General features: G+C 30.8%; 2 protein-coding genes across 23 annotated transcripts in view; one reads left to right on the top strand and one right to left on the bottom strand.

The window, feature by feature from the left end:
* Positions 1-9906, top strand: part of LOC132738125 (uncharacterized) — a 47399-nt gene extending 37493 nt beyond the window's left edge. For both annotated transcript variants that reach the window (XM_060725556.1, XM_060725557.1), the window contains 12 exons: positions 2349-2412; positions 2788-2875; positions 3319-3527; positions 3671-3871; positions 4087-4189; positions 4422-4499; positions 4817-4943; positions 5109-5244; positions 5604-6630; positions 7483-7527; positions 8933-9010; positions 9739-9906. In XM_060725556.1, coding sequence (XP_060581539.1) covers positions 2349-2412; positions 2788-2875; positions 3319-3527; positions 3671-3871; positions 4087-4189; positions 4422-4499; positions 4817-4943; positions 5109-5244; positions 5604-5741 — 1144 coding nt within the window. In that variant the 3' untranslated portion in view covers positions 5742-6630; positions 7483-7527; positions 8933-9010; positions 9739-9906. The remainder of the gene's footprint in view (positions 1-2348; positions 2413-2787; positions 2876-3318; positions 3528-3670; positions 3872-4086; positions 4190-4421; positions 4500-4816; positions 4944-5108; positions 5245-5603; positions 6631-7482; positions 7528-8932; positions 9011-9738) is intronic.
* Positions 9907-13026: 3120 nt separating this feature from the next.
* LOC132738126 (protein phosphatase 1 regulatory subunit 42-like) overlaps positions 13027-27472 on the bottom strand; it is a 30089-nt gene continuing 15643 nt past the window's right edge. For 5 of the 21 annotated variants that reach the window (XM_060725562.1, XM_060725558.1, XM_060725559.1 and 2 more), the window contains 3 exons: positions 25275-25386; positions 17069-17221; positions 13027-15490 (listed from right to left, as the gene is read on the bottom strand). In XM_060725562.1, coding sequence (XP_060581545.1) covers positions 15421-15490; positions 17069-17221; positions 25275-25386 — 335 coding nt within the window. In that variant the 3' untranslated portion in view covers positions 13027-15420. Of the gene's footprint in view, positions 16315-17068; positions 17222-20628; positions 20663-21657; positions 21732-22424; positions 22472-25274; positions 25387-27472 lie in introns of those variants that run through there. The other 16 variants (XM_060725577.1, XM_060725565.1, XM_060725578.1 and 13 more) reach the window with 10 other exon arrangements.

The following is a 27472-nucleotide window of genomic DNA, read 5'->3' as shown; positions in this document are numbered from 1 at the left end:
GCAAAATAAAAAAAAGCAATACTTATATTTTCATCTTACATAATTCATTAATCAAACTTTTAACATAAAAGTATCTTTGGTAATTGACAGATCCCTACTCTGATCTTTTATTTGTATAGGAATAAATTTAAACATGTGCTCTTTTGTTTAGGAATATTTTGTAGTGAAAGTCTTATATATTCACTAATCTCATAATTAGAATTAGACAGGTCAGGAATTTATACAAACAGTTGTTTAGTTAACTATGCTCATTTTAATCCCAATAGAAACATTCAAATATTTGTGGTAAAAAACATGACCAAAGTACCTAGTAGTCGTTTACCCGGTGGTGATCCCATTAAACTGATTATAGATTCGAATTGATTAGAAAACACAAATAGAAACATGTGTTTCCGTACAACAAAAATCAGAAGTAAAGTGAACAGTTAAATGACAGAAATATGTGGTCAAATATGTTTTAACAAGGAAATAAGTATTTCAGAGAAAGACGCAAAGATCAGTATGACCCCGTATTGTGTAATTAGAAAGTTTATTCAATTCTAGGGCATACATCATAATTTGATAGTCCATTTGTAATAAAATTCAAATTTTCAATACAGATTATGAGATACATAAAAAATATTAAAGAATAAGAAGCTTTAATTAAAAAACAAAAACAAAAAAAAAAAAAAAAAAAAAAAAAAAAAAACATACATATACAAATTACTTACAGTCGAGCATCGGGAAGTCATTAACATATCTTACGAAACTTTAATTTGAAACCGATATTTGCTCGCGCTGAAGTGATAAATGTTTATTTGAAAAATAAAAAAAAAAAACTTTTATGGTTGTGTTCTAAAAATAATGGGCGGCATAAGAGGAATTTCTTATTCATTTTACAACACTTGAAAAATTACTACAGAAAATGTGATGTTGTTTTGTTTTCAACAAAAGTGTGTGTGTTTTAAGTTTATTTATACTCGGCGCCGGAATAACCATATGTCCGAGATTATAGCATCTGGGACGTCTTTTTCAAGCAGATTCTTCCTGGAAGCCCATTCTTCGTTCTTTGGTGGTAAAGGAGACGACAATACCGTCAAGGCATCAACTTTCTGACTGACGACAACAAAAACGGCATCTATTAGCGCCAAACCTCCAGAGTAAGTCACCACAGGTCAACCAATCACCTCTGGTACTTATGATGACTTGACTATGACCTTCCGTGTGCCTTCTCCGCGACGTGCACGCCTCTGGAGGTATTTGGAGTAGTTTCAACAAAAACTTCCAAAACACGCCATTTATAACACCATTCATAGCACTGACGGCTTCGATGTTCTCATCTATTTGCGGGAAATGGTCGACAGGGAAAACCCTACGTAATAACCGCACACCCTGTTAACAACAGATTTTCCGCAGTATATATTTCAAGCTAGTGAGGTTTAAAAATACACGTAGAATCTATCGATTAACTACCATAAGTTGGTTGAGTGTTGAGTGTTGGCGGTAAAAAAAGAAGATATAACTTCCTGATCAATTTTCACTTCTAAAGGTTGATTCAGTTTTGAATAAGCTTTGCAGAGATGTATTTTTTCAAGAAATATTTAGCTTTAATATTATCCGACGCCGTCAGTAATGAAATGGGATTAATTTTCTGAAACGTGATTTTATTCGAGATTTGCTTCTGAAGAAGACAACCTTCTGTCCGTAGAGCATGAATGTTAATACTCATCACAAGACAGTATCTTATTGGTCTCAATTATGGTACATCTAAACGTGTATAATTTTTATGTTCAATAAAAATGTTGCATCACGTGCAGTTGTTATTATCATTCAATAATATTAAAATGACATAAAATATTTATGATGAACAGTCCTAGAATATTTTGATAAGGAACCGTCAGTTGTAAAATGTTATTGTTATCTGATAATGAACAGTCGTCATACTTGCTGGTATGTCATTTATTATTGACAGTTTAGGTTTTTCAAAATTTGCATGATTAACAGTCCGAATGTAGACCTTAATTAAATGTTCTGGAATATTAACAAAATGAATAGTCAACCTCATTAACCATATATATGAATGGTTGAACACAACAGTAAGGATAAATAGCGCAATGTGCATATCTTTTTATTTTGGTAGCATATTTTAAGCAAAAAGAAAAGAAACTATAAGTCTGAAACATTCTCTCATAGCCTCCCCATCAGTACATTCAGTGCTTTGATTAATTGTTCCGAATGAATTGTTGTTTTATTTCGTATTCTTTTTCATTTTAAGTTAAGACGTCGTGTAATCATTTATCTTGTTGATTACTTTTTAAGTTTTTTTTTCTATTTCTGTTTCGACTTGAATGTATCAATATCTTTTTAAGAAACTGGATAAACAATTGTCGGGGTGGAAATCATGGCTATGACAACATCTACAAGAGTATGGAGGTATATCTTATTATAAAACTCATTTTATAACACTATTTAAAAATTCACTTCTCCATTAATGAGTTCCTTAAAGTTTAAGATAAAAGTAAGATAAGGCATAACCGTAAATCTATATTTAGTAAAAAAGTGAAACAATGATTGCGTCAAATAATAAAAATGGCTGGTAATACTTTTCTATATTGTAGGCCTAAGTTACATTTTAGATTGTTCACAGCACAGAAGAAATTGTTTGAAATGTCTTATACATGTATTTGAATCGATTAAGATAATAACTAACATTGAAAAAAGATAATAACTAACATTGAAAAAAGATAATAACTAACATTGAAAAAAGATAATAACTAACATTGAAAATGTTTAAATTTATATTAACAGGCATTGTTTCTCGCTTATGGTCCTGCTTTCAAATGGAATAAGACTATCGAACCATTTGAAAACATTGAACTGTACAACATGTTTACTGGTAACATTATACTCTTATTACTAGAATTATATAGAAAATAGTTTACAAATGTGTATGTCCTCATTATTTGAGCCTATATTTCTTTTACCTTTATTATTTTGACCATTCATGTTTATGGTATTTACAGTTTATCAAGATTTAAAGCTTCAATTTTATTTTCTGAATATGATATCAGAATGCATTTCAAATATTTAGATATTTAATTTTACCAAGAATCTAATTGAGTGTATTGTAATATTGAAACGGTTATTAAATAATGTTGGATTGTTTTCATGTCTTTTGGGGTTGATACAAATACAAGAAGCAAACAAAATTGAATACAGCCGAAATAGTAACAAAGGCTTCACTATTTAAAACATTTCATAAACAATCAGCTAAAAAAGCTTTGCTAGTTATTATATAATAATAATAAATGTATTATCTGTTCTTTTATGCATCTACAGATATATTAAATATCACTGCTGCGCCTAACAATGGTACTAAGGGATCTCTGAACCATATATTGAAGGAAACACGTTATCTTTCAAACGAAGAACAGCAAAATGACGATTATCATAGCTCAACATTACGTTATAAAGACGCAGGGGAATTTGTTTCATTCGTTCAGTCGAATCCATGTGGCGGTGACTGTAAACACTTTTCTGAAACAGAGGTGAGAAGTGTTTTAAGTATTTGTATTTGTAAGATTAAAATTACTAAAAAAATAATGTATAGTCATCAATTTGCTCATTAATTTATTGTCTTTATTGTAAGCCAGATTGATATTTAACATAATAATATTTCTTTATTTTACAGATGACTATGATATTTAAGACCGTATCCGAAATACAAGAAAATAGTATTCATCTACCATTTGGTCAACCAAAGTTAAAAACACCAGTGTTCCATTTGAGAAACGTAACATTACTATATCAAGAAGGTTTTGCGTTGGCCTTTGATGATTATCTGAACACTCCTGTATGGATTTCCCAGACATTTAATGGAACCCACCTTACGGTAACCATCGTTTTTAAAATAACTCTTTATATCTCGTGAAGGAGATAAGTAAATTTCGGTAATAATTTTGTTTACATTAGGTGCACATCTTGTAAATAAGTAACACAATGTCTGTAAATCCTTTGTCCAATACATTTTGTTCTTTTCAAGTAAAAAAGAACAGTATCTCTTTTCTGTTCTGTACACTATTTGTTGGTATCTTATTTGTACTTTAGGTGCCACCGGAAGTAACAAGATGTTATCTCCCAGATCCAAGAATAGAAAAAGAATATTTTATATGTGATCCTGGGGTAGATGTCATGCACACGCCGTTGAATGGTACCATAACAAATTGTTTATTATAGGAAATAGCTTACATTACTTTGATTGACAAATAAGATTCTTTTGAAAAGAAAATAATGTCCTCATTACTTTATATATGTCATTATAGAGACACGTAGATTCTACTAAAATCACACGATAGCAAATGTTTGAATACAATGGACTATAATTTTATGAAAATGTTTGTGTATGAAGGGCTTTTTAAGATTGAACTCTATTTCTATTCCAGACTATTTCCAGACTGCACGTCAAAGTTCTTCCATGCTTACGTCAGGTCTGACCTGGATGAAGTCTTCCTTTTATACGAGTAAGTAGCACACACGTTTACAAGTTATGGATATAAAATTATTGTAATAAAGTGATTGAATTAATATCTAGCTTGTAAATATATTTAAAAAGGCTCAGTTTTGCTGATGCTTGAATTCTCTTATAAAAAGCATAAAATATGTGAGCCCTTTGGTACGACAAGAACAAAAGATTGCATTGATGGTTGCAAAACAAAAAGGCCTGTCAAACAAACCTTACGCAAAAAATGTTAAGAGAAAGTTATGCCCTTAAAATGTAAAATATGTCACTTTTTCTTTGATAAAATTGACATGTATATGTCAAATATCATTATTTTAGATATTTGGAAACCAGTCGTGAAATTTATCAGTGAGAAGATATCGAAAACTAGGAGTGTGAACATTCTGCTGGGACCACTATTTGACGACAATCATGACAGTTTACCGGATGATAACATCTATATTAGGTTAGTTCTGTTTTGTTTTGTATATTATATGGAATCTAAACAAACGCATTTTTTGCATTGCGTCTTATACTATAATAGGTACATTTTATGTATTGTTTAGGTCAAGCAAATATACTATAGTAGGTACATTAAATGTTTACAGTCGTGTATATTTTTTTCTTTCAGTAACAAAAGTCTTCCGAGTCATTTCTTTATCGTGTTGACAAATTGTCAAGATCATACTATGACCGTTGATCATTGTGAGAAATACCATGTCGAATCTTATATCATTCCCCACCTCGAATATCTCAAAATGTGTAAGGTAGGTAATTGGCTTGTAATATTATTTTTTTCTGGTCCTTTTTCATACATTAAGTGTTGAAAATTGAGTACCGCTTAAGCCGGTAATAGGGGACTTACGAGATCATCGCACTTTTTCAATATCGATAAGTACATACCCAATCAACTGGGTCTGCAATTTTCATTTACATGTAACTTTATTGTTTCAATGCGTCCGCAGAGTTTAGTATTGGATGTTTATTTCAAATGATTTGTTTGTATCTAAATTCTCTTGTAAAAAAAAACGTTATTGTTTTAGAATTTTGCTTTGAAATACCTTTTACTAATAATGTCTTTACTTATCGATATAAGACAGTAAAATCAAACGTTTTTCTTTTACAGGATGTTGATACGTTCTTGAGAGAAAATGAAGCACGTATGCGAGATGTTGAGATACTTTCTGGACTTGACCTGTTGTCATCATTACCTTCTGATGTTGCTATACGATTGAAAACTTCGTTACCTCTTACTTTTACATAGTAGCGAAAAAAAAATAGTTACAATAAAAGTGTTCAAAACAAAAGATTATGTGTTTTGGTACAAGTCTGTGTTTCATAAAAAGACCCTTTGAAATAGCAATATGCATCAAAATTAAGATGTTGTTATGTCTCTTTTATCATGTTCTTATTTCATACTTCATTTGTTCCTTATTCATTTTCCATGAACAAGTTTTGCTACCTCTTACTTCGTTTGACAATTTCCTGATCATTTCTTATGTTTCATAATTTAGTGAGCATGCAGTAAGGCGTCGATTTGTCAGGTTACCCGCGAACAAACTAAATGCATTGCATCGTTTTGATGTTTAATATTTGTTTTTGAGGTTACATTAATATAAGTTTCGCTACAGTTGATTCCTGTTATAATTGTGACATTAATGTTAAATAAGATTGTTGTTTTAAGAGTTAAACAGCCAAAAGCTATCACGTTAAATAGTTACCTTACTTAATATTTTAGTTGACAGTATTTTCTACTTTTTCTTATTTTGTCTTATGTTTATACATTTCTTTCGACATGACCATTTACATCGATGATATAGTTGTTTCTTTATTTAGATAGTGAACCATATAGTAGTTTAATATGTTTTAAACAAATAAAAATAGTAAGCTATCAGTATTGTATTAGTCACTTTATAGGTAAATATTGTATATGTTGGATATGAAAATATGTGTCAACGGTCATTGTGAATGTGGACATGAAAATTAAACAGATTAAAGAATCTAAGATAACCTTGTTGTCCTTAGTGTGATAAGTATGTCATGAAACTATTTTAAATGGTTATCAATGAAAATATTATTCATAAGAGACAGAGTATCATACAGTTAAAATGCATACAATCTGTATGAGGACATACCTGTAAAACATGGCTATTGTAAGTTGATTTATTATATCTATTTTTTTTCTTATACTTTAATATAGCAAAACACTTTATCTATATAGATGATGACAACTTTGAGCGTTAATTTAGAATATGAAATGATACAAATGTTTAAAGTTATTTTCATGAATTATTTTCAGAATTGTCTTAATTAGTATTATTACACCATTATAATTGATTCCTTCATATAACATTCAGTCTGCTCGTCTAGCACAATATATATATATATAGAAAGCATCGGGTAGTCATAGAGCGGTCGCAAGTTCGATCTTCGGGACAGGCGAAATGTCTCTACACCGCTGATTCAGAAATTATGTGGGATTTGTAGTTGGTTACTTGCGGAGAAACTGGTAAATTACCGGTTAGTTATCCAGGAAAGCCAGCTAGGTAGCTCGACCGGCGAGATGTGACCAAAAACATGTTTTAAGATCGGCGTAAAAATAATAAAAAATATATATAAACAGACATAATCGTCAGGAAGAAAAATCTTTAAGATACAGACAATAGTTATATTCGTAAAATATAAAAATGCGAAATTGATCTGCAGGATGCTGCTCATTTTTTTTAAAGTAATAGCAATTTTTAATTATAACAATAAAAATAAAACTTTTTATTTTCTATCTCATGACGTATTGATGTATCGATGTTTTAAACGGATTTTAAAGCGTGACAAAATAGATAGCAATTGTTTTTATTTTTTTATATTGAACTCAAACCAATTTTTCAGTTTAAAGATGACAGAAACATATACGTATAATTGGCTTTAATTTGAAGATGTTATATCAGATTCTGTTTAAAAAATTGAAAAGTTTCATGAAGTAAATCAATTTTTGTTTCTATATGTAGAGTCCAAAGTATGAGAACTTCTCTTTTGTGGGTTCACATGAAGATGTAAGTATAATTACATTATTATAAGTATAATTACTTTCCGTCAAAGAGAAAGTGCGCATTTTAAGTTACCTAATATTTATAGACTACGGGTGTTGTTAGTACAAGAACTAAACTTCTGGTGTATAAATGATATTAAAAGTAGAACTTTACGTGACTTGCAATATATGTCATCGTAAAAGATAATATAGTCAATGCTTATTTAATGTATAAGTATTAAATTAGTTACATAGCCATGGTTTACATTGGCATGCTTATGTTGATACACTATACCTAAACGTTATTGGTATTCTATGATAAATATTAATGTAACTAATATTCTAGCAAACATGGTATGATGTATTTATGGTGATATTTTCTAATACCCAAGCTGAAATATTATATGTTATTTTGGTTTTGGAGTGATATATGTGGATATATTACCTGTTAAGATTTTATATCACCCGAGCCGTTAGGCGAGGGTGATATTTTATCTTGGCAGGTAATATATCCACATATATCACTCCAAAACCAAAATAATAATTTTATTACCCTTCCCCTGCCGAGTTTAGACGATTTTTAAAAAAATCATTGCTGTTTCAAATGAAACGTCGAAAAAAGATTCCCTTTAGGATACCTCTTCGTCACAACATGACGTCACATAAATACATGACGTATTTTTCCCGTACCTTACGAAAGTAAACAAGAGAAAAGGAGTAGTCTATTGAACGCACTTTTTTGTAATTAATATCAAGCTTTCACAAGGTCATATTTGTTTTCGATACTGATGGTAATATGTATCATTACTCTACTTTGGTAAATATTGATGATTTGACAGTTAAAAAGTGCTTTTAAATCGGAATTTACACCGCGTAAAATCGAACCGTACGCGCATCACCTCAGCGCATGTTGTTTACAACGTTGGGTACCAAACGGGTAAATTTAGTGTGTATATTACCCGTCTGGCTCGGTTATATCAATTTCTTTCGGATGATCAATATCCAATCAAAAAGGTGGAAAAAATCTGGAAGGGTAATAAAATGGGCTATTTACATGATTCCTTGTCGAAAGCTTGAAAGACTTACCGTAGAATAAATAGATACGTATACTGGGGTCACTTTCTTTAAATAAAGCTGCAGATCAATTGAAATATTATTTTATTTCATTTTTTATTTTTACATAAAATCAAGTCGGTGGGGATTTTAAAAAATGTCTTTATCCTTCTGCGTTGTTGCTGTCCTTAGTAAGTGCATTTGAAAACTATTAGTAAAGAAATTATAAATTGGTCAATTTAAAAAAAAATTAATTAATCGTTAGTTCATAGCATGAATAATATAAACAGTACTACTGTTGTACATGTATTTCGAACTGACACAGTTAGCTTTCGTTTAAGGCAGAAATTACAAAGCTGTGTTTCATCTTTTTGTAGCTGTTCACAAAATACAAAAGGAAGTGTGCTGACAAAACCCTCAGACAGAAACGCTCAAAATATATAACAACTGGAGTGGTGAGAATTGTTTTACTTTTTTTAAAATTTTGTCTATTATCTGAGTTAAAGCGCATTTCTGTTTTTACAATTGTGTATCCATCAATATATACATGTACTATTAAAGTAGAACTGAGGTCCTCAGTATTTTAAAACATCTCATGATAATACTGTTACCGTCCATTCGTCTGTCTGTATACAATTTGTTTCCGCACATTAATTAATAAGACAGTCTTATATGTGTTTAAAATTGAGAACCGCTCAAGCCGGTGCTGGGGAGCGTAAGGAATGTTGCACTTTTTCATTATCCCTAATCAAACCGTGTCTGCAATTTTTATGTTATTTTGTTGTTAATGCTTCCGAGGGTTCCCCATTTTACCATATTTTCATCAATTAGATGCATATTTGGTTTGAAGTACATGCATATCATACATGTATATGAAAGCATGTTGTAACGTATACAGTACGCTTACTGTCATAGAGTTATTTGCTCTTCACATTGCAGATTATTTATAAAATGAAGACTTTTTTGTGAAATAGTCAATTCAAAAATTACCTTTGTCACGCTCTTGTAAATGCTAATTCTGTTCTTGCAACAAATGTTTCTATTTGTTATTTAAAACCAAACAAAATACTAATAATTATATTTTGAAAATAGTTACAGATATACAAAGTATACAAGAAAAACACTTGTACTCAGTTTTGATACACAACTAACTTTAATGGTTTTAGTGATACATATGTTTTAGGTTCTGTTCCTGCTAATTGCGTTGGTTGTGGGTCTGTCGATTGGTTTGCACGTGACGAAATCAGCTGAGAAGGTAGAATCGTCTGAGGAAGTTGATATACACATAGAAATAAATGATGACAACAACACCGCACACATAAACGGAATAATATCGCCTAATCATATACTGGTAAATATTTGTGGGAAAGTGAAAGCAATCAACGGCATCTTATATGTTTGTTAAAAACAATCGTTTTGGAAGATGTAAATATCTAACATGCAAAGAATAAAGGGAAAATGAATCGATAATCCTAAACAATGTATTATTCAAACAAATTTATCCCGAAAATAAAGAGGTTTTAACTTGAAACAAATGTTTCTTAAGGAAAACAGACTAATCAGCAACAGAATTGTAGCGAATATATCATGTATATTTCCAGAATAAAACTGTTTCGGTTCCACTGACCAAAGATCAGCAACAGAAGACACCAAATGACCAAAGGTCAGCCCCGTGTTCGGATAGATCTCAATGTCCATAAAGGTGGGTAGTCAATATATAACATTTGTTTAATTTACGACAGAAATAGATTTAATGTCGTGAACACATAATTACCATTCTTTTATTCTTTGACATTATAATTCTTTCTTTCTTTTCAATCGCATAAGTTAAGTACACTTGATATTTAAAGAAACCTATAGAATTTTTTTTAAAAGTGATATATAGGAATCTGAGTAAATTTGTTCAATGCGTACATCTTTTTATAATATTTCAGAACTAAGAATGCGTGTGTATGGTGACACCACAACACTCAACAGATTACAAGACAAAGTGCACATATCATAACTTTATAATGTTGAATAAATTATACTTTTATTAATTACGTTTTATACAAGTGCACCACCCACTTCAACAGAATACTTCTCTTTCACTTATAAATACGAACAGAAATTACACTAACAAATTCATCAGCGGATCAACGTACATGTATATGTATTCAGGAAAAACTACGTTCAGAAGCGAATGTTAAAACTTTCAATGTATCATAAAAAAATGGAACGTGTATTCTTTTAAAGAAAGTGCAATGTACTATTTTCTAGCATGTAAATAATTTGTTTATCATTTTTTGATAATCTTTATGACTGATATTGATAAATGGCTGAGTAAAATGCTGCCCGTCAAGGAAAAATCTTGATACATAGAAAGTATAAAGCATCTTATAAAATTTATAAAAAAAAAACAATATCAATGTACAAAATGTATATACTAGTATGTTAGGCTATGTTTGCGTATATTATCTGTTTACACTATATGTATGTATAAAATAAAATTATTTAAGATAATACTAGTCAATAACTGTAAAAATGAAAATAAAGATCGAAAAGAGAAAGCAATCTTCGAACAGTAAGTAGTCAAAATCTAATACATTTTAGAACTCATTGTATCGTTCAAAGTTTAAAAAAATTGTAATGGGTTAATCTTAGGGAGCAAAGATATTATAGCTAACACAGTTTAGTTGTGACTTTGTGCAGCAGGAGACCGCTTTATCAGCGTTCTACAACACGGCGTAGGCTATTTTTGTCGCAGATCGGTAAAGATCGTTAAATATGAAAGTTTATCGAAGCCTACGACGTCTTAGAAAATGTCGCAGTTCTGCCAGGTCATGTGTCACAGTTTATAAAGGTCTGTTTAAACGGTTTGGTATTTAGATTGATGAATTCAAAAGCAAGTTTAATCATTTGGAAATTGTTTGAATATATCAGTAAATCCTGCTTCTCTGAAAAGCAATTTATTTTTTTCGTCAAAAAATTGTTACTTCTTTAGGACGATGCTAAGAGAAAACTGTAGAACTAACACTGAATTAATTAGACGCTTAATATTACCAAAACGGATACTGTATGAATACATCTAACGAAACCATATTCTATACTTGACTTTCAAATGGTGTTCAAATGGTGTTTATATCTGTATGTGGTGAGGGGGATGCCAATCAATGAAAGAAATTATAACAATGAGTCTGCCACTCCAGGAACAATTAATTTAAAGGCTGGCCATCTTTTGTGTTCCCATATCACAGCGATGGTTTCAACATTTTCAATTTGCCGTTTTGAACTTTCTTTAGAGATTTTCTCTTTAATTTATTGTCACAAGCATTGTTTGTTCCGTGTGGAAGCCGTAAAAAGTCGCCCCGTACATGCAATTAGGGATGTTATATTCCCGATCCTTAAAGATCATTCAACATGACATCATTGTAGTGTTTGTGGTATTTTAGTTAAATCAATTTGGCTTTTTCTATCAATTTGGCTTTTTCTGCTTGAGTGGTTCCAGTATTCTTTACTTGAATACTGTCACCCTTAGGATATGTGGCCTGCTTTTCAAATTGGTCTTTTTGCCGCTTATCTGTGATATGCAGGTTGCATAACCTCTGATCCCCTTTCAAAATTCCATTTTGTTATGTTCCGCCCATTCTTTTCTCGTTAAGTGCACAAGAATTTCTTTACTTGGGCGGATGTATCAAAATTCAATATTTACCATTACATGTTTAAATGTTGAATACTGATTAAGCTGGTGCTAGGGGGGCGTGGACAGTAGCTTGCACTCTCCAGTACTGTCCATGAACAGGCTCAATCAATCTGAGCCTCCAATATTTTCAATGTTGCCGTTTTTGACTTCCTTTATGGATTCTATTTCTCTCTATTTTGCCACGCGATCATAAACATACTCGAAATTGTTATATATTTTGTTCAACTAGACATTCTCGATGTATTTTTTCTATGGTTTCGAATAAACCCTTGTTCCATTTTGGTAGTACTGTAAATGGTTAAAAAGATCAAATGACAATAAATGAGATTTTTATGAATTTCTGAGAAATTTTATACAAAATCCGGTTGCAAGCTTTAGAAACGTCACGTTGTGGCGCACAACTTGCGTATCCATATTGAAATCTACCGAAACTTAACATTTGCACATGATGTAAAATTATATTTTAAGCACCAGTGATCCTTTCCCAATCCAAAGTTAGAAGAGGAACAAATGGTTTATTCATACTAAATGGGAAAGACATAAATATAGGCTGTGTAAGCAATGTGTAACCATCATTACTAAGTATTACAAAAGGAGATAATTCATAGAGTTGGACACTGCACTTCCTCTCACTGATCCCTACCATTGTGTGACGTGTTCATCACATTTTTACAAAACCTATTTTCAATGCTATATTGCTCTTCCATCAATGAAAGCTTTTATCGTTTTTAGAATATTGTCACAAGGGACCAAAATCAATATGTACAAAAATTATAAAAAAAAAGCAAGTTGGTTTGTTTTTGTATTTTATTTTACAGCAGCAATTAAGCATAACAACTCTAGTCTATCAATACTTTCCAAAACTATCAACAATAAATTATCACAATTATATTTCAAGAATCAAATTATCTTCTATCACATTAATCTAAGCATGTTAAACCCACAAGCATTGTCTGTACAAAGTAATGTATATTTGGATTTATCATTCCTGCAAAATGTTTTCCCCCTCACCAGCCACTTGTCCAAATAGTCATCCTTTGTACAGGAGAATGCTGTACAACTCTATTGTTTACTAATGATACTAATACAGCGGAGAAAGAATGTAAATTTAATTAATTAATTCAGAAAAGGTGGAACAATATGTACTACTGCCAGACTAGTGTTGATGCTAGAGCAAAAAAACAAAATGGCTTTTTTTCAAAATATATATCATATAAAATCTATAATTCATTTAAAGATTATCTGATGAATATATGAATAAGAAGGGTATGGAAAAAACGTTTTTTGCTGAATCTATGACAAAATAAATTGCAGATAAAATAAAAGTTTCAGATCATTAAAATATATTGAACAAATGACAAGATTATCAATGAAATCTTTAAGATAAAACACAAACAAATAAAGAAATAAAACCATGATATAATTCAACAAGAGTTCAAAATAAATATTAAAAACAATTGAGCAAATGCAGTTTTATTAAAACTGCACACCTCCAGATGTCATAACAACACATTCATCAAGTGTTTAAGTCATTTATAGATATAGATGTCATTTTTTATGTTAAAGACAATTTTGACTCAATCTATTATTTTCATCACCATACTTCTACATATTTTATATTAGAATAAGGGTTATTTTGGCAAAATGTCATACATTATAGGTGAACTCTATGAATAGTTAACATCTTAGGTGTACTTCAATCAACTTATTTGACAATAGTAATATATTTATAAAACACTTCATAAAGATGTATAAATCTAGAGGTGTGCTGCTTTGAGACAATAAGATAATCTATTTGCTCCACTACTTCACTCCACTTAATTGATTGAACATTAAAATTGTACTCAAAGGGACTCCACTGAGCTATTGTGACATAATGGGACCAGAGATATTTTCTGAGATTTGTGTTCATTAGTACATTTGAACCAATAATTTGTGTGCAAATTTTCAGATGTTTCAGTCACCGTTTTTCCAGATTTTATTGTGCAAAATGATCAAAATGTTACTCAAATCTGGCTACACATTGCACTAACTATCCATTTTCAATTTAAGTTGGAGTATATTTCTTATTTTCTATTGCAAAATTTTTCCATTTTAAGTGTTTTACTTATGTTAAAATTTCACATTTGATGTTTTTAGGCTTTTTGACCTAAGTGGAGCTCCTTTACATGAAATAAAATAACTATTATCAACTGGAATAATTTATGCTTTAATTTCATATTAAAGTAATTGTTAGAATTTGTTTAAATCAACCATATATTTTCATAAAGATGGGACAATATATGACAAGATGTGTAAATCCTTAGTGAACAGTGATAAATTTCTTTACATTAAAAAAAGTGAACACATTTATTTTCAAGTATACTACATATAGAACATGTCATAAACATGAGTGACTGAGATTAAAATTGTAATACAATGAGCTTAAACAAGTGATATATATATATAAACAATTTTCAAAATTATCTAGTAAATTTAATATCTCAAGCATTACTACTGATATACATGTTCATATTTCACATGAACTCAATACAGTGTTCATTAACAATACAAGAACTAAGTGATCAGCCTTTGACATCAGTATAGTCTGACCAGGCTCCACACAGTTGGCAAAGACGAACTTCCAAGTAACATTTTGATTTTCCCAAAATTGATAATTGAAAGTCCCAAACATGGAATCTGAACAAGTTCATTAAAGAAATTCAAGAAGTTAAGGGTCAGGACCGTCAGGTCATTACTGTAATAAACTGTAACTTGTCCCTACTTTGAATTGCATGAGAAAATTCTTATTCTTGAAACAACACAAACATTTTTGTGCCAACTACTACATGTTATCCTTAAAACTTAAATGCTTTTTACACATACATGTTAATGGATACAATCTATTAAATCTGGGAAAAGCATTCATGAATGCAAAAAGTATTTGTCATCAATTATATGATTGATGTGTAATGCAAAAAGATAAAACAATGTAATATATTAAACATCAAACAATGCATTATTCTTATCTGATTATGATAACACTGCAGTTCCACCATTAAAACACATATTTTATGTAATGTGTTAACACAAGTGATATTTATAAATGCATAAAGAAAATTGTCACTGCTTACCCTATGTAACTTTCTTACTTGTATATTACCCTTGTCTGACAAACACAGTACAGTGTAAATCATAGTTTTATTATGGACAATATATTGTTTCTGCTATTTGCCTGGAAGGTTGACATATACCATTATATGGTCTGCAATAACTTAAAAACAAACAGAAAATATGTACAAATTGTTGTCTAAAATTACAAATGCCAATAAAAACAATTCAACTTATATTGTTTGGCAATATTGACCTGAGACATTTGAATATTCAATGACCTTTGTCGGTAATTGTCGGATTCCAAAGTAAATCATACGGATTTTAAAGTATGGCATAATGGTATACATAGTTTATGTATAACTTAAAGTTTTTGACACAACACTTGCCCAACTAGCCTCGGTGTTAAGGAGTTAAGACTCATAGTTTCAAATTGATGATTGTAAGTTTGAATCTTAAGACAAAACATTTTTTATGGGTTTTTTAACCATATTTTTCCATACTTGACTACTAAGATTTTGTGCATGCCAATCACCCATTGTATGACTATACAAATTGAAATTATGAAAATTTACATATCTATACATCAAAGTTACGATTTTTTTTTAAAAGAAAAGGCAAAGAAATTCAAGAAATGATTCAGTCACCAACGCTGCATATAATTAAATAAAATTAATTGAAGAAATCTGAAAAAAAAAGTTTATTGAGGATTCAAACTTCACAATTACTAGGCTATCATACTGACCACTAGGCCATCAGGACTTTTAAGTATAAAATAAAGTTTCGAGACCTTTCCTATCATTAAAATCAATAAGTAAGTCGTAATAAAGTATGGGAACTATTTGAAAAAGCTTCCGAAAATTAACGAGTCTCAGGTCAATATTGCCAAACAATATCATGAACAAATTTTATAACAACAAAAAACGACAGGAAGTTAAACTTTATACCTTTCATGGATTAACCACATGATTTTGAAATAGGTTTAATCTACAATAAAAAAAGATAAATACATGTAATTGGAAAGCATTCTTTATAGAGACATATAACCAAATCAACCCTAATTTTCTAAAATTTTGGTAAATAATTTGCTATATTCAAAATATAAAGAAAAAACTTTATTCTTAAGAGTATACAATTTACATATAAAATGTCAAAAACAAACTTCAAAAGATGAGGATGGAAACAATTCTTGAAATAAACAATTAAATGATCTGTTTAAAGATTCATCTGACTTTAAACAATTTCTAAATAAGCACCTATAAGCATCACAACAAAACAGGTGATCATTTTATCAATAAAAGTTGCATGTAAATCGATCCCACTAAAAAAACACTAAGTTTTATTTTCCTATCAAAATTAATAAAACAATTAAATCATATTTTTCTAGTCTAGGTCTATACAAAATGCCCATTTATGTTTAATATTGATAATTATAAAGTTACCTTTTTTTAATATTCATAAGAACAAAGTAATCTTTACAAGGTTAAATCAACATTACAAATGTTAGAATATTAGAATAAAATGACAGTAGGCATTTTACAGCCCAGTCTTTGCCAGTATTTGCTTACAAGTTTACAGAGTAGAAAGTTCAAATTACTATACTTGAATTTTTTTTCTTATTTTGTAAAATTACACAGAAGACCACTGCTTGTAAGTGAAGGCTTTCTGTTTGACAGAGTCTCAAATGTTAAGAGATTCCACCATTCCAGCCATATTTAAGTTATTAACATTGTCCATTCACCTGACATTGTTAAGAAGGTCAGTTGGAATATGGCGAGTCTGATTTAAATTTTCTGTGTTCAGTTCAAATGCAACACTCATCAGTGGACGGCGTCTAAGTGGGGCAGAGCCAGAGAAAAGATCTTTCTTATTGCTGTTGGAAGTATCAATATACCTGAAAAATAAATTATATATTTATTTAAACCTACATAAAGGAATATATTAAGTAAGTGTGTTAACTTCAAAATAATTTGTAGAATTCATTTTCTTTTACTCTATGATAGTACATGACAATATTCATATAATATTCCATCCATCTGACTTCTATTTTCTAGCTAAAGGTACTAATAAGTGGTAAAAACATTTACTATTTCTTATTATAAATATAAGCATCTCAAAAAAGAATTTGTCAAAAACATTAAACAAAATAGGACAATAATAAACACCATTTATAATAACATTGACTTGTAACTGTACAGTATTAGATTATTTAAAGACACTATAAACACCTCTGACCAAAAATTTATAACAAAAAAGGTTTGTATATCTCACCATACACAATATATATATATATTTTTATACTGTCAAGTTAAAGTTAAAGTGTGTCCTTAATTGTTGCTTGGATAATGGGGTAACAGAAACACAATGAAGACAATACTGTCACCAATTCTGATTTAACATTAACAATCATTCTGTAGGTAGAACCAATTAGAATAAAAAATACTTCCACAATCTTACTTAATGACTTGAGAAACAATGTAAAGGTGGTGCCAAGAGCAGAAATCAAATATACAAGTTGGTCCTCATAACTTCTAACTTCTTTTAATATTTTATCATTTAAGTGGGACAGGACCTTCTTATGCTTGTTGGTAACATATATCTAAAATGTTTTTGTTTTTTAAATGCCATTATTTTTTTCATAAAGTGAAACCATGTGTTTCATAAATGAAAAATTCATGCTATTTCACTTTACAACAAAGCCTATTGTTTTTTCCCAAAAAACATTCTATGTACGGGGTACTCATTTGAATGAGCACTCTACACTTAACCCCATAAAAAATAATGGAATTTTAAAAAAATACTTTAAGAAAATAAATGCTAGACTGACTTTACTTTTATTTTCTGCCCCACGCAGATCACAAAGTCATGAGGTATAGGCACCATTTTGAAGGAAATCTTCCCTATTTATCACTTATATTTTTTTCATAAAAATGCTTGTTAAAAATTAATTACTTGACTTATTATTGATTACATGTTGCAAATTTCACCAGCAATTCCCAGGAAGATATGATAAATAAGATACACACAGAATCAAGATAATTTACCTCCCTGGAGGCTACTTAAAGGACAGTAGAAGAAAACTTAAGTTTCTAAAGCAAAGTCAACCAGAACAACCTTCATATCTATGTAGATTTACCAGACACTGCTGGCTACTTATTTATATATTTTGATATTGAAATTCCTTGAATTAACATTTGGAAGCTCTTTATATAAAACAAGACAAGTCTGTAAAACAAATTTAGTGGGATGGTGCTTAAAAATAGTGTCTCATAAAAGATGCTACTACTTCTTTGGAAGACAAAATGATAGTGTTTCTATATGAACAAAATATAATGTTCAAGACATGTAATTTGATAGGAAATTGACCAACTCCAAAATATAGTACAGTGGTATTGCTAGTTGCTCATTTATAATGTACATTAGAAACTTTAAGTAAACATTTTCATCATCATCATAATTTTCATCTTCATCACAGTAATTGTATCACAAAACTGAAGTTAACATTAAAAAAAAATTTAATCCCTACTAATGCTTTCAAAAAAACAATAATGCATTAAAAATTGCAAAGAAATGAAATATTATAAAAGAACATGAATAATGTTAAATATTTATTCTGACAATAGCCTGCACTAGAAAGCTGGGTTTATTGAAAAGATAGGATATCCTGTTTAAGGGATGAGCAAGTGGCCATGTTGGTATATTCTCAAAAAATAACATTACAGTACAAACACCCTTCAGTATAAAAAGTGTACTTAAATTAGGTATATGATAACTGTTGAAAAAAGCAAGAGTGGCTCAAGAGTTATAAGTATATAACCCTCACATGAACTGGTATTTCCAAATTTAATATGTTTTGCTATCCTTAATCACCTTGTACATGACTGAATCATCTGTCAAATTGTTAAATGCTATTGTCAAGCAGAAAAAAATGCAGTAAATAATTTGTCCAGAAAAAACAATTCAAAGCCATTCTGGGGACTTGTGATTATTTAGTTGAATACAAAGGAGCAGTCAATTCCGTTGTACCATTTCTTTGCAAAACTGATAGAACTAGAACTGCCACTATCATGGCGTGAATACCCCCGCATACCACTTTGTCAGAATCAACAGTGGCCATTTAGAGCTCAAGGACAACCTCCCTGCCAAATCTGAGGTTACTAAGCCAGTGCATTGCTAAGTTATGTATTCTACATGCTTCAAATGTGAAAATGTCAAAATCAATACATTGCGGACAGGACATTCTTTAGCAATTGAGAAGAAAAGCTTTTTTTTGTCAAGGTCCCTGTGACCTTGACCTTTGATCCAGTGACCTCAAAATCAATAGGGGTCACCTTATAGTCATGATCAATATCCATACCAAATACGAAGACTGTGGGTCAAAGGAATCTTAAGTTAATGGGTGGACAAACTTTTTGAAGTCAAGGTCCCTGTGACCTTGACCTTTGACCTAGTGACCTCAAAATCAATAGGGGTCATCTACTAATCATGACTAACCTCCATGCCAAATATGAAGACTAAGGGTCAAAGGAATCTTAAGTTATTGGGCGGACAAGAAAAAACCGACGGACGGACGGCCGGACGGACGGACAAGCTGATTCCAGTATACCCCCCTTACAACTTTGTTGTGCGGGGGTATAATAACAAAGCATGTCAGTTACAATTGCACATAGTTGTTAAATGTGTGCCTTATAAAGGAACTCCATATGCCAAGGTTGTTAGTACAAAATGTTTGTTAAATAATTCTGCATGCACTGTTAGTTTTGTTTTAAACACAGTTTTGAACTGGGAATGCAAACCCTTGTCAATCATTTCCAACATTATATCAACATAGTAATCTGGTCAGGAAACAAACAATTTGCTTTATTTGCTTTGTTACAATTACTGTACATTGTTTTGTTAATTTTGTTGTTCCATCACAAACAACATCTCATTTAGATTCCCAACTAGTATGTTTTATAATTATGTTGCTGTGGTGTACTTGCTGTGTTAATTTCTAAAAATAATTGTTACAAAAAATAACCCTAATACGTATACAGCATGAATATACGTTTTCAAACAATTTGCGTGATATAACTATGCCAAAAAACAACACTTGTATAATATACATAGTGGTCATCTAAATAAGAAAAATGTTTTATATATTAGGTCGGTCTAAGCTAAAGATAAGAATAATGTTTGAAATGATTGACAAGGGGGTTATCAAACTTGCAACATATTTTTGCATTGTGGCAAACACATTTTGAACATTGTGACAGGTTAGGTACTGTGACATGGAAGGACTTAACAGACATGGATGTGTACCTACTATCACTTGAACTCTCCCAAAACTATAGTACTGTAAACAATTAAAATGTGTAAAGTCAATATTTATGTCTTACATTATATACATATACTAATGAATTGCATTTATATGGAACGTAATATTCTGCAATCAATAAGTAAAGTATGCTGAAAAGCTGTCAAAACAAAGAGCTAGCTTGACTATATTATAGTTAACAAAGTAGTAAACTCCAGTATAAAATCCAAGCAGTATATAAATTATATAACCTGCAAGTATTACCCCTAAAACATGGGTCAAAGTACAAAAGAATAAGTTTTGGACAGTGACCAACAATTATGATTTTTAAACACATTTTGTGTGAATTTTTAAATGCATAATTTTAATAGTAATGCAGATAAAAAAAAACTTATATGCAAAGAGTAAAGTAAGTTTACAAATGGGTATTTTATAATTCAGCCAAAAGCCATGCTACAGTTATGGGTCTTTGACAATGACCAGAGAACATGTACACCTTCAGTGCTAAATGAAATGGCTCACAAAATCTTAAACAAGTATCATGCTGAAGCCAATGACAGAGCCAAAATAGAGTTGCCAACCTGTTTTTTTAATAGTCTAGATTACACACTTTTCAATGTCTGCAACCAAACCAGTAAAAATGTCAAAATTCTAAAATTACTTTATACAATGATAAATTTTTTTACCAAACCCTGATATTAATAAAACACCTTGTTCAGTGCAATTCATGTTTTTTTATTGAAATATTCAATGCTTTCCCCACAATTCAATGTAAAAGTAAGTTAGGTTTGGCTAAAAGTTATAAAATGATAAATCCCTGCTCAGGATTATTGACAAACAGTAGATGCTTCAATTATTTATTTTTTGTGATGATTTAGAAACCAATTTCAACTTTCTATGAGGCCATATTAGATAAATGAGGATATATACATGGGTAAAACACCATGCAAAATATTTGGGTATCAATCAAATTCAAATCTTCAGTCATTATGGGGTATTAGACAATCAAGGGCAGATAATGCATGCTTTACTACCTAACTACTCCATTTGAAGCCGTGGTGAAGTGACAATAAGAAACTGATAGGGATTTATTTCAGGTAAACTGCAGCTGTAAAATACACACATAATTATATACTTAAAAAAAAAGACATCACTTTTCAATGGTATAAAGTTAAAGAGATGAAATCCTGAGCGTGCTCTACTCTTTGAAACACAATTAATATAAGATTTTTATCTATACTGGTAGTCTTAGTTTTGACAAGAACAAACCCAAGGTACCCTGCTGTTCACTATTTAATGCAAGAATGGAAACAAAGGTAAAATTTTTAATCTTCTGTAAGCTATCAAAAATACTATCATTATGTGAAAATATTTCTAAGATCAATAGGCAATGTTAACAACTTTAACTCCTCTGCCAAAGTGATTCCATTTTTGTTATTAATAAAATGAAAATTTTAAAAAAGAAAAGTGCATACATTCCGAATTCAAAATTTGTTAAGACGGTATGATATGATTTAAAAATATAAAATCCCTAAATCATTTCACTAATTAACTCCAACAACTAAGCTGTGTAAAGGAGCAAAATATGCAAAAAATGAAAGAAAAAAAATGTTCATATCACCACGTTTATAATGGCCACTTCAAATTGATAAATGCACATCACCAGATAAACAACACTACAGATATAAACTATATGTCTAAAACAAAGGCAATCATAATAAAATATTCAAATAAGATATTTCCAAAAAGTGCGACAGAGAAACTGATACATTCTACAAGTTTTTGTCTCACACAAACACACCTTCATGCTACCTGTAGTGGAACCTTGGTGATGTGGCCTGATCACGACTTTATATATAGGTAAAAAAATAAATATTTTCATTGTTCTTAATAAATATTAGAAATAAAAAGCCAAAAGCCAAGTACAAAAATTGACAGAATGCAACTAGAGGTAATTTAACCCCTGTCAAAACAGAATTTCAATAAAGATTGTACGAAAATATGTTTACATGTACATATCTAAAACAAACATTCATCTACAAAGCTCATTTATCATATACCTGAACAGCTTTTGCGACTCCATTAAAACAATATAACATGGGCATGCACGTATTTTAATATGGCATCTGATATGCCTTAAAAAAGTATGTCACACTTGACACTAGTGTTACAGTAAATGCATCTCAATGAAATACAATTCTTTTTCACGGACAACTGTTCATATTTGGTATATGATAAATAAAATATTATATTTGTATAGCTTCATTACTAAATTTATTGAATTACTAAATTTATTGAACAAGTTGAATAAAGTAATATTATGCTTGCCAGAGCATTAATTGTTCAATAAATTCAATATTCAATATCCTCTATATGCTAAACATGCATAAGTGTAATACAATAATTAACTCTACTTTGACAGGGTTATTCACACAACAGGATATAATCATATTTAGGAGAACTAAATTAAAATAAAGCTTCAAATTTTTGAAAGAATTCAAACCTTCTGCAGGAAAGGTAAATTTCTAGACATTTAAGCATTCTTATTGAGAAGTAATTGACATAATAAAGTTTGACTGGAATTGTTGCAGAATAAATTGTTCTTGTAATTTGAAAACATACTTAGTTATTAACTTTACTGGCAAAATGATTTTAGTATTAAATGCCAACATTATTATTCATCACTCAACAATCAAGTCTGAAGTGAATGAAATATTTTTTAATAAAGTATCTGACTAGTTTTTCTCATAATAGATATACAAAATCCCATTATATGTATTGTTGATTTTTATTCCAGCATAAATAAATTCCACAACCACTAAAGGTTTAACTGTTACTAGATTTACTAACAAGAGAAGTGATAAAAGTTTATTTCATGCTGAATAAAAGAATGAATTGAAACCCTTAAAGTCAGCTGACGGAACTGAAAGTGTTAAGCCTTTGCCACCAGTATAGAGCCAGGTCAGCCTGCACATCTGTATCACTGCAGTCTGACCAGGCTCTATACTGTTGGCTAACAAACTTTAAATATTCAAATTGATATCCCTAAAATTGATAATTGATAATCCCAACTAGAAATGTGTCCATAGGACACGGATGCCCCCACACACCACTGTTCTGTCAATCTTAATACTTGAGGTCAAATATTTTTTTGGACTACATGTGCCACAAGTTGAAAACTAAAAATCAACAAAGGGCCATAATTCTGTTAAATTGATCGCAGCAAAAATTCCTTCCTTTACTACCATTTACACATGAAGGTTGTTCATCCCTGGAAGTTTAAGCAAAATCTGCCATCTGGTTTAAGAGGAGTTGCGTTCACAAAATTTCTGTATAGTATATAGTGAAAAAATCAACAAAGGGCCATAATTCTGTTAAATTTGGTCGCAGCAAAAATTCCTTCCTTTACTACCATCTACACATTAAGGTTGTTCATCCCTGGAAGTTTAAGCAAAATCTGCCATCTGGTTTAAGAGGAGTTGCATTCACAAAATATCTACATAGTATATAGTGAAAAAATAAACAAAGGGCCATAATTCTGTAAAATTTGGTCGCACCAAAAATTCCTCCCTTTACTACCATTTACACATTAAGGTTGTTCATCCCTGGAAGTTTAAGCAAAATCTGCCATCAGGTTTAAGAGAAGTTGCGTTCACAAAATTTCTACATAGTATATAGTGAAAAAATAAACAAAGGGCCATAATTCTGTTAAATTTGGTCGCAGCAAAAATTCCTCCCTTTACTACCATCTACACATTAAGGTTGTTCATCCCTGTAAGTTTAAGCAAAATCTGCCATCCGGTTTAAGAGGAGTTGCGTTCACAAAATTTCTACATAGTATATAGTGAAAAAATCAACAAAGGGCCATAATTCTGTTAAATTTGGTCGCAGCAAAAATTCCTACCTTTACTACCATCTACACATTAAGGTTTATCATCCCTGGAAGTTTAAGCAAAATCTGCCATCCGGTTTAAGAGGAGTTGCGTTCACAAAATTTCTACATAGTACATAGTGAAAAAATCAACAAGGGGCCATAATTCTGTTAAATTTGGTCGCAGCATAAATTCCTTCCTTTACTACCATCTACACATTAAGGTTGTTATCCCTGTAAGTTTGAGCAAAATCTGCCATCCGGTTTAAGAGGAGTTGCGTTCACAAGATTTTGGGACGTACGGACAGACAGACGGACGGATGGACAGACGTACGGACGGAAACTCGGACGGACAAGTGCAACGCTATATGCTCCCACTCTGTGGGGGCATAAAAATGGAAGTGGGACAAGTCCATTTAAAATATTCAGCATGCTCAGGATTAATAACTCTCTGGTTGTCACCCATTGTTCAGTCAATAAGCAGAATATAGAGAAAGTCACTTTGTTTTCATGAATATAAAGTAAATCTTAATTCTAAATGAACCCATCTTGTATTTATTTGCACTACCAATACACACATAAATTCAAATAAAAACCTCCTGTAAGTATATTATATGTTCTAGATTTAACCTAAACAAAGTGCAACAGACAAGCCATATACTAAGGATCTGAACATTCAATCCAGGCACGTTACTGACTTGATACTAAATCACATCAAAATATTCATTTATATATAGCTATATTTAGAAGAGACAATACATGATAACTGATTATACATACTTTGATCTTAAGAGGCCACTTCTTGCCTTGACTGGGGCCGACCGCTGGATGCCCGTGTCTGCAAGGGCCGACGTTCTGGCCAACAATTCGTCAAACTGTTTTCTCGGTAAACCTAAATAACAAAATAGTTAATCTTGTGAATAAACATGTTTGCTTATATTTACTTACTACAGTGACTAAAGATTTGATTATACAAGATCATTACAATTATAATACAATTACACAGAATATTTATTATCAAATTTTTTATAAATTAGAAACATAAAGAATGAGAAAAAAATCATAATGTGCAACAAAAATGGATGACCATAATGCAAACTTCCTATAAAATAATACACATAAAAAATGAAAATTAATACATTAAGTTACATGTACTTGAATGCATGATTAAATTATTGAAACTAAAATGAAATTTTGCATTCACTTTAATTACACTACATATAAACATATAAAAGTTGATCTATAATAAATCATACCATAACCAACAAGGATATTTAGATATGTATTGCTAGCATTGGCATTGATACATTTAGCTACCTATAATAGCTATATATTGTTACAGTGAATATCTATACTATAAAGATAGGATCATTAGCATATATTTGATATGTGCAATAATATAATGCATGTACAATGTATATAATTCTCTTAAAAGTACAAACTTAACACTTAAGACCATCAGAGCTTGGATGATGGATGATTATGTGCCGTTAGTATCTGTTTGTCATTGTGGTATAACAAGACTGATCAAGTATAGCATTTTAATATTTCAACTTAAATTGGGATTTTTCATATGTGTATAAAGACCAATAGGCCATAATATACACTTGTATATCATAATATAACAATAAACAAAAAATATACTAATCAAATACAAACAATCTATACAGTCCAAGTGTCTCTTTATACAACTATGAGTATATTTATCTATTGAAACTTTTGGTCTAAATTTCACTCATAATTTATTCTTTCTAGCACAAGGTTCTCATTATTTTTAAAGTAACTAATATAGTAAATATTTACAAAACTACTGGTAGCATATTTATATATAAACACACTACCATACCTTGTGGAATGTTATTGCGTAACAAAAGATCTGTAAAATGAATAACTAGAAACAACAAAAAACATCAAGATCTGCACAAACTAGAAGAAAACTCTGATTTAATGGCATGCAAGTGAAAAACCCGTCTAGGACAACACCTATAGCCAGATCAACAACACACAAAGTTATCAACAAAAGATCACGTCGTGCCCACCAGGCCATGTTGTCTAATAAGAAATCATTTTCGGTTTCAAAGTACATGTACGCACACTCTATGGCGATATTTATGTAAAAAAAAATTTCATAATTTATCAATGCAAACTCCAATATAAAGTGTAATTCATTAAAAATATATTGCACCCATTTTATCTTATTTTATACAAAATTCTTTCCATTAACTTTAAACGTTAAAAAATAAAACAAGAGGGCCATGATGGCCCTGAGGTCGCTCACCTGTATATAGGCCCCCCACCAACCCCCACCCCCCCCCCCCCCAACGTCTTTTATTTGCACAAACTTGGTAGACACCCATAAGAAGATGTTTCATGCTAAACATCTAAGCTCTAGCTCATTGGGCTTTTTAAAAGAAGATTTTTTTAAAGTTTTTACTATACACATAAAGTTAAAAACAATGACACCCCTGGGGCCGGGCCAGTTTTGACCCCAGGGCTGTTATTTGAACAAACTTGGTAGACACTTACTAGAAGATGTTTCTTGCTTAATATCTAAACTCTAGCTATTTGGGTTTTTTCAAAGAAGATTTTAAGTTTTTGCTATACACATATAAAGAAAATCAATGACCCCCGGGGCGGTGCCAATTTTGACCCCAGGTCTTTTATTTGAACAAACTTTGTAGACACTCACTAAAAGATGTTTGATGCTCAATATCTTAACTCTAGCTATTTGGGTTTTTTCAAAGAAGATTTTTTAAGTTTTTGCTATACACATATAAGGAAAATCAATGACCCCCGGGGCGGTGCCAATTTTGACCCCAGGGCTTTTATTTGAACAAACTTGGTAGACACCTATTAGAACATGTTTGATGCTAAATATCTTAGCCATAGCTCTTTGAGTTCTTTAAAAGAAGATTTTTTAAGTTTTTACAATCATGCATATAGGGAAAATCAATGACCCCCCGGGGCGGGGCCAATTT

Source organism: Ruditapes philippinarum, unplaced genomic scaffold (assembly GCF_026571515.1).
Source record: "Ruditapes philippinarum isolate M1 unplaced genomic scaffold, ASM2657151v2 ctg94_1_1_1_1, whole genome shotgun sequence".
Classification (NCBI taxonomy): Eukaryota; Metazoa; Mollusca; class Bivalvia; order Venerida; family Veneridae; genus Ruditapes; species Ruditapes philippinarum.
This window is presented reverse-complemented; position numbering and strand designations above follow the sequence as displayed.